Source organism: Salvelinus fontinalis, chromosome 6 (genome assembly GCF_029448725.1).
Source record: "Salvelinus fontinalis isolate EN_2023a chromosome 6, ASM2944872v1, whole genome shotgun sequence".
Taxonomy (NCBI): domain Eukaryota; kingdom Metazoa; phylum Chordata; class Actinopteri; order Salmoniformes; family Salmonidae; genus Salvelinus; species Salvelinus fontinalis.
The window spans coordinates 46,745,614-46,754,324 of NC_074670.1; the positions used below are offsets into that span (position 1 = coordinate 46,745,614).

General features: G+C 45.1%; 1 protein-coding gene across 1 annotated transcript; it reads left to right on the top strand.

Moving 5' to 3' along the window:
* The first annotated feature begins 731 nt into the window (after positions 1-731).
* LOC129856718 (homeobox protein CDX-1-like) lies at positions 732-3,269 on the top strand. The gene is made up of 3 exons (XM_055924447.1): positions 732-1,259; positions 2,484-2,632; positions 2,891-3,269. The coding sequence occupies exons 1-3, from the start codon at positions 848-850 to the stop codon at positions 3,092-3,094; spliced, it is 765 nt and encodes a 254-aa protein (XP_055780422.1). The 5' UTR covers positions 732-847; the 3' UTR covers positions 3,095-3,269.
* Positions 3,270-8,711: the final 5,442 nt, after the last annotated feature.

Sequence of the window (8,711 nt, forward strand, 5' to 3'; positions counted from 1 at the left end):
ACTTAGCCGGTGCTAATGGTGGATTGTCGCTAGTGGACGTCTAGACTAGATATTGACTTCAATCTTTAATAAATGCCATCCCTTCCGAAATTCAAATGGATGGTGTCTTTGCACCAGCTGAGTAGGCTGTCACTGTAGATGATCAGCAATGTGACATTTTTATTCATAAAGTAAGTAGAAGGGTCTGTACAGCATTAATTGCCTCAGGTGAAAGTAAAAGTCGTTTTGAGGTGGCAGCCTACTTCAAACCCAAGAAACGTCATTACTTTTTACAAACAGTAGAGGACAGCAGATCACACACATGAAATGTACTTTACCCCAGCACGTTGTTGTCCCTCATTTCAGGTTGTAGGCCTGCATGTCATGTCTGGTAATCTGATGCCCCACTAGGATCACTGTAAAGTCATGCAGTGTATCAGACTTTAAGGAGGGAATATATCCCCCAACCCCAACCCCACCTCGTACAGACATAAACACAGTGAATGGCTTTGATTGAAGGAATCATCTTGTACCCGAAATAACCATAATGTCCTCCCCTCAATGGCCTCAGCTGATCCGAACTTTTTCATTAACACACTTTCTGAAAAATACCGATATAATCTTGATGTGAGGGGCTGAGCTAACTAGGTAGTCCCTCCAGGTTGTAAAGTTGACGTCATGGAGATACCTTCGAACTGTCAACTTGTCCAGGAAACAACACTATATAAAAGGTGTGGTGAGGTGTAGATACAGAGCAGGTGCGTAGGTTACAGGAGGTCGAGTCACGTGGATAGATTTCTAGGAATTTCTAGAGAATTGGTGAAATAATTTTGTGGATTACCATGCGCAGAGGAGCTAATTCATTGAGATGTACGTGAGTTACCTGATGGATAAAAACACCGGAATGTTCTCAAATTCCGTGGGACACCCGACTCAACCTCTGAACAGTCAGAACTTCATGCAGTATACGGATTTCACCGGTTATCATCACGTCACAGGCGTCAGTGACCCGCATGCCCAGACGACAGGTGTGTGGAACCCTGCTTACTTAGCAGGTCCGCGGGAGCAGTGGTCACCGTATGGCCAGAGCGCGGACTTCCACGGTTTGAGCCCAGGTACAGAACAGATCAATTTCAGTTCCCCGGATCTGACATCCATCCTGCCTACGGGGCCGGGAACTCTTCCTTCACTCAACTCACCTGCCGGGCAGTACTCTCCAGACTCAGAGAGAAGAAACTCATACGACTGGATCAGACACAATGTACATTCATCCAGTACAGGTAAACTCCCCGAATCCCAATCCCCTCGAGCCTGTCTCATATCTATGAATTGGCATAGTTTATTTCCTCAATAAAATGTATTTATTTTGTACAGTAGGCTACTTATCGTTGAACGCCCGAAACAGTTTGTTGATTTATGAACTTTGCGGAGAGTACTACACCTATTAGAAAAATAGCACAAGTTATGGATTTGTTGATCCAATGTCAGTGCTCAATGGCAGACGTCAGGTTTAACATTTTGAGTGGGTGTAGGCTTACAAGATACAAAACAAGCATTGTTGACACACTGAAAACAGAATACATATTCATATACACACGTTCCAGAACCATTGCACAACGTCACACGCATTCATCAAACAGAACCTTTTCACCTATCCTTTCCGCTGGTTAAAATATCTTAGTGAAAAGCTAACATCCGAGGCGAGGGATTCTGTAGCCTGTGGTTCCCCACCCTCTCTGTCCACTGTGGGGGTGACAGGTTAAGCAGATAAGAATGACAGCCAGGGGTTTGGTTTGGACTGGGCTGGGCTGGGTGTCTCAGGACAGGATCAACCCTCCTCTACTGGAAACTCTCCTGGCCTTATCTCACTTTGTGTTCCCCTCCTCGCCCTACTGCGATCAATGTTCGGTCACACCGTGCCGTCAAGACCTCTCCTGTGGATCAATACCATCTCCCTGACTCACCCGTCCCTGGCGCTGTGTGTGTGTGTGTGAGAGTGTGTGTTGTGTGTGTGTGTAGTAATTGTGTGTGTACGCACGCACGCAAGTGGGACTGAGAGGCTATCTATGTAAACTCCTATGTAAACAGCTCTCACAGTGATAAGAACCACCACAGTAATGTCTTACATAGTCTCTTACACAGTGCTTCTGATTAACATGACTAATAGGGTAGATGAGGCTTCACAGGCGCCAGAAAGCTTTCAACCACCCCCACGTGTGAGACTCAACTCTAGCACGGCTCCAGACATTTCTCCATCAGCAAATGTAGCAGTCTGCGGTGACACTACTGTTCATACATTGTGCAGCCTGAGTCATGGCGATATCTTCACACTGCTTACACTTGAATCTACGTTTGCCAATCCCTCTTTTTGTATCTATCATATCACCTGACATACCAATTTCACCAATTTAGAACATCGACATCAAAATCCTTGACAAATACTCAGTGCTGGACCATTCCTTTAATAGTTGATAGACACATTTATTATTATACTTTGGTTCCAGGAGGGAAGACGCGGACCAAGGACAAGTACAGGGTGGTGTACACAGACGAGCAGCGCCTAGAGCTAGAGAAGGAGTTCCAGTACAGCCGCTACATCACCATCAGGAGGAAGACGGAGCTGGCCCTGGGCCTCAGCCTCTCAGAGAGACAGGTGGGTCCGAGAGACAAAACAGACAGGCGTCAGAAAGACAGCCGTGTCATAGAGACGGGTATTGTGTTACAGAGACAGTTGGAGAGCTGTAGAAAGAGTTCCAGTGCAGAGCTGGCCCGGGGCCTCTCAGAGAGACAGGTAGATGGCAGAGAGCAGACATGTCGATGAGAGGGACGGGTGGGTCAGAGAGACAGGTGAGTGCTACAGGTGGGTCTCAGAGAGCAATGTAGGTCTCATCATTCTCTGATATCACCACAGGTAAAGATCTGGTTCCAGAACAGGAGAGCCAAGGAGAGGAAAATGACCAAGAAGAAGATCCAGCAGTCCCAGCAGGCCTCTAAGACTACAACTACCCTGACCTTTACTCCATCCTGCCTGGCTGACCCCAGCAACGGCTCCATGGCAACCAGCTCCAGCTTGTTGTCAGAGAAAATATCAATGACTATCAAAGAGGAGTACTGACAGTTAACAATATTAAACTGCTGTTCCCATGACAATCACTACAGAAGATGTAATTGACCTCAGTGATATGATGAAAACCCTATTACATGCGTCTTGCACACCTGTAGTAGAATGCTACGGTCTGTGTTGTGATAAGAAGAAAGAGAGAGAAGAACAGGTTACACTACGCAAATATGTATAATATTTGCAACTGCTTTTGTGTTTCTATTTTCTTGACGCAAATGAATTTGTAACTAAAAAAAATAACGTAAATGTTTTGATTTCATGTTTTTTTTTTTTATATATATTTTTATCTTCAATATTTTGCTTGAAAGGTTTGATTCGTTTTGAGGCACTGTGAAGGGAAATTCAACTGAAGAGATGTTGAGATACGAAGTAAGCAGGGGTATTTCTCTTCACATCCTGATAGTTGATCCACAGCTGGCCTCAGTTTCTCAATCATATGATTCATCCAGACAAATAAATGTCTTGGAACGTCTTACTGGTACAAACATTTCTGTGTTGCGAACGACTTTACAAGTGTATCGTTGACACCTAGGCTACATATAGATGTTGTTTGTCCCGTTTTTTGCCAAAATGGACACCTGAAAACAAGTTTGAAAGCCTGATGTATACCCTGTACAGTATGTGCCAAGTCATCCATGATCACCAAGGAGAGAAACCACCCGTTTCAGCCGTTTACAGTCTCTCCACAAGTGATGAGTTTGCTATTTTAATGCCATAGGCAAATGAAAAGTTTCATGATTGCGCTATCAAACTGATAAAAGCCTTATCTAAGTCACATGATGATGGGTATTGAACTCATTGCATTGCTGTAAAACTTATGGACACTTACATCCCCAGTTTACAGTACCCATATGACAGGATTTTGCCTTAACTCTTAGGAATTTCAAATGAATCTGTGCAGTCTGCTGATTTGGAAATTGTATACCCTTTTCTCCCTGCTTATTGTCTAATAGGGGACATGACAAGAAGATGTCAGAAGAACATGTTAGTTACATGAATTACAGCAGCATACCTGAGCATCTGTGTCACCTGTCTTATAGATCAGTAACCATAGAGAGGTAATGATCCTGGGGTTGTGGAGAATTCAACTATGATTGGCCATAAAGACTGTGTTTATTACTCCTCAGATGGGATGAATGATAGCCCAATGCTCTTAACCTTGACCTCTGACCTCTATACTGTACTATTTTTTTTATTTTTTTTATTTCACCTTTATTTAACCAGGTAGGCAAATTGAGAACACGTTCTCATTTACAATTGCGACCTGGCCAAGATAAAGCAAAGCAGTTCGACACATACAACAACACATAGTTACACATGGAGTAAAACAAACATACAGTCAATAATACAGTGAAAAATAAGTCTATATACAATATGAGCAAGTGAGGTGAGATAAGGGAGGTGAAGGCAAACAAAATATATATATAAATAAATAAAAATATAAAAAGGCCATGCTGGCGAAGTAAATACAATATAGCAAGTATAAAAAAAGAAAAAAAGTAGAGATAGTAGAGATAGAAATAATGGGGTGCAAAGGAGCAAAATAAATAAATAAATAAATACAGTAGGTAAAGAGGTAGTTGTTTGGGCTAAATTATAGATGGGCTATGTACAGGTGCAGTAATCTATGAGCTGCTCTGACAGCTGGTGCTTAAAGCTAGTGAGGGAGATAAGTGTTTCCAGTTTCAGAGATTTTTGTAGTTCGTTCCAGTCATTGGCAGCAGAGAACTGGAAGGAGAGGCGGCCAAAGGAAGAATTGGTTTTGGGGGTGACCAGAGAGATATACCTGCTGGAGCGCGTGCTACAGGTAGGTGCTGCTATGGTGACCAGCGAGCTGAGATAAGGGGGGACTTTACCTAGCAGGGTCTTGTAGATGACCTGGAGCCAGTGGGTTTGACGACGAGTATGAAGCGAGGGCCAGCCAACGAGAGTGTACAGGTCGCAGTGGTGGGTAGTATATGGGGCTTTGGTGACAAAAAGGATGGCACTGTGATAGACTGCATCCAATTTATTGAGTAGGGTTTTGGAGGCTATTTTGTAAATGACATCACCGAAGTCGAGGATTGGTAGGATGGTCAGTTTTACAAGGGTATGTTTGGCAGCGTGAGTGAAGGATGCTTTGTTGCGGAATAGGAAGCCAATTCTAGATTTAACTTTGGATTGGAGATGTTTGATGTGAGTCTGGAAGGAGAGTTTACAGTCTAACCAGACACCTAGGTATTTGTAGTTGTCCACATATTCTAAGTCAGAGCCGTCCAGAGTAGTGATGTTGGACAGGCGGGCAGGTGCAGGCAGCGATCGGTTGAAGAGCATGCATTTAGTTTTACTTGTATTTAAGAGCAAATGGAGGCCACGGAAGGAGAGTTGTATGGCATTGAAGCTCGCCTGGAGGGTTGTTAACACAGTGTCAAAAGAAGGGCCAGAAGTATACAGAATAGTGTCGTCTGCGTAGAGATGGATCAGAGAATCACCAGCAGCAAGAGCGACATCATTGATGTATACAGAGAAGAGAGTCGGTCCAAGAATTGAACCCTGTGGCACCCCCATAGAGACTGCCAGAGGCCCGGACAACAGACCCTCCGATTTGACACACTGAACTCGATCAGAGAAGTAGTTGGTGAACCAGGCGAGGCAATCATTAGAGAAACCAAGGCTGTCGAGTCTGCCGATGAGGATGTGGTGATTGACAGAGTCAAAAGCCTTGGCCAGGTCAATGAATACGGCTGCACAGTATTGTTTCCTATCGATGGCCTTGAGCGTGGCTGAGGTGCACCCATGACCAGCTCTGAAACCAGATTGCATAGTGGAGAAGGTATGGTGGGATTCGAAATGGTCGGTAATCTGTTTGTTGACTTGGCTTTCGAAGACCTTAGAAAGGCAGGGTAGGATAGATATAGGTCTGTAGCTGTTAGGGTCAAGAGTGTCCCCCCCTTTGAAGAGGGGGATAACCGCAGCTGCTTTCCAATCTTTGGGAATCTCAGACGACACGAAAGAGAGGTTAAAAGGCTAGTAATAGGGGTGGCAACAATTTCAGCAGATAGTTTTAGAAAGAAAGGGTCCAGATTATCTAGCCCGGCTGATTTGGAAGGGTCCAGATTTTGCAGCTCTTTCAGAACATCAGCTGACTGTATTTGGGAGAAAGAGAAATGGGGAAGGCTTGGGCGAGTAGCAGAGGGGAGGGCAGTGCTGTTGACCGGGGTAGGGGTAGCCAGGTGGAAAGCATGGCCAGCCGTAGAAAAATGCTTATTGAAATTCTCAATTATAGTGGATTTGTCGGTGGTGACAGTGTTTCCTATCTTCAGTGCAGTTGGAAGCTGGGAGGAGGTGTTCTTATTCTCCATGGACTTTACAGTGTCCCAGAACTTTTTTGAATTTGTGTTGCAGGAAGCAAATTTCTGCTTGAAAAAGCTAGCCTTGGCTTTTCTAACTGCCTGTGTATATTGGTTTCTAGCTTCCCTGAAAAGTTGCATATCACGGGGGCTGTTCGATGCTAATGCAGAACGCCATAGGATGTTTTTCTGTTGGTTAAGGGCAGTCAGGTCAGGAGAGAACCAAGGGCTATATCTGTTCCTGGTTCTAAATTTCTTGAATGGGGCATGCTTATTCAAGATGGTGAGGAAGGCATTTTAAAAAAAATATCCAGGCATCCTCTACTGACGGGATGAGATCAATATCCTTCCAGGATACCTCGGCCAGGTCAGAAAGGCCTGCTCGCTGAAGTGTTTCAGGGAGCGTTTGACAGTGATGAGTGGAGGTCGTTTGACCGCTGACCCATTACGGATGCAGGCAATGAGGCAGTGATCGCTGAGATCTTGGTTGAAAACAGCAGAGGTGTATTTGGAGGGCAAGTTGGTTAGGATGATATCTATGAGGGTGCCCGTGTTTACGGAATTGGGGTGGTACCTGGTAGGTTCATTGATAATTTGTGTGAGATTGAGGGCATCAAGCTTAGATTGTAGGATGGCTGGGGTGTTAAGCATGTTCCAATTTAGGTCGCCTAGCAGCACGAGCTCTGAAGATAGATGGGGGGCAATCAGTTCACATATGGTGTCCAGAGCACAGCTGGGGGCAGAGGGTGGTCTATAGCAGGCGGCAACGGTGAGAGACTTGTTTTTAGAGAGGTGGATTTTTAAAAGTAGAAGTTCAAATTGTTTGGGAACAGACCTGGATAGTAAAACAGAACTCTGCAGGCAATCTTTGCAGTAGATTGCGACACCGCCCCCTTTGGCCGTTCTATCTTGTCTGAAAATCTTGTAGTTGGGGATGAAAATGTCAGAATTTTTGGTGGTCTTTCTAAGCCAGGATTCAGACACGGCTAAAACATCCGGGTTGGCAGAGTGAGCTAAAGCAGTGAACAAAACAAACTTAGGGAGGAGGGTTCTAATGTTAACATGCATGAAACCAAGGCTATTACGGTTACAGAAGTCATCAAAAGAGAGCGCCTGGGGAATAGGAGTGGAGCTAGGTACTGCAGGGCCTGGATTCACCTCTACATCACCAGAGGAACAGAGGAGGAGTAGGATAAGGGTACGGCTAAAAGCTATGAGAATTGGTCGTCTAGAACGTCTAGGACAGAGAGTAAAAGGACGTTTCTGGGGGCGATAAAATAGCTTCAAGGAATAATGTACAGACAAAGGTATGGTAGGATGTGAATACAGTGGAGGTAAACCTAGGTATTGAGTGATGGTGAGAGAGATATTGTCTCTAGAAACATCATTGAAACCAGGTGATGTCATCGCATATGTGGGTGGTGGAACTGAATGGTTGGATATGGTATAGTGAGCAGGGCTAGAGGCCCTACAGTGAAATAAGCCAATAAACACTAACCAGAACAGCAATGGACAAGGCATTTTTACTTTAAGGAGAGGCATGCTTAATCGAGTGATCAATAAGGGTCCAGTGAGTAGAGGTTGGTTGGGGTCACAGCGATCCAGACAGGTGGCCGGATAGATGGCTATCGGTAGCAAGATAGCATAGGATGGAGGTCTATTTTTAGACACCTCGTGCGTTTCCGTCGGTAGATTAGTGGGGTTCCGTGTCTTGTAGAGGGGATCAATCCAATAGGCAAAATAGATATAGTGACCCAAGAAAAAAAAATAAAAAATGTCCGATATACGTATTAAGATAACAGCCGATAAGACAGCTAACGATTAGCGGGCCCCAGATGAGCGTTCAGGTAACGTCGCGACGGAGGTGCCAGTTGGATAACTCCCTCGGGCAGATAACGTCGGCAGTCAATCGTGAAGGCCCGGTGGGGCTCCGTATCTGCAGCAAAAAAAAAAAAAACGGGTCCGGATAGGTGACTGTAGCCCAGGAATGGCTGATGGAACTCCTCAGCTGGCTAGCTCCGGAATAGTTTAAGTTTGCTCCGGGATCGACGTAAGCCAATAGTCACACGGTTTGCAGCTAGCTAGCTGCGAAATCAAGGTGCAAATGTCCAGAGCCTGCGGCTGAAATCCGGGGAAACTGAGAGAAAAAAAGGCCCGGTATGCTCCGGGTCCGAGTCGCGTTGCACAAAAGTGCCGGTAGATTATCGAGCTAAAGGAATAGCTGATGACCACAAAACGTGGGCAGCTGAAACACCAAAGCTAGCCAGCAACTAACTTCTGGG

Bases quoted from the DNA above. Each gene is read 5' to 3' on its own strand.
- LOC129856718 (XM_055924447.1), top strand. From the start codon at position 848: ATGTACGTGAGTTACCTGATGGATAAAAACACCGGAATGTTCTCAAAT. The intron at 1,260-2,483 runs GTAAACTCCCCG...CTTTGGTTCCAG, and splicing joins TGTACATTCATCCAGTACAG to GAGGGAAGACGCGGACCAAG. The intron at 2,633-2,890 runs GTGGGTCCGAGA...ATATCACCACAG, and splicing joins TCAGCCTCTCAGAGAGACAG to GTAAAGATCTGGTTCCAGAA.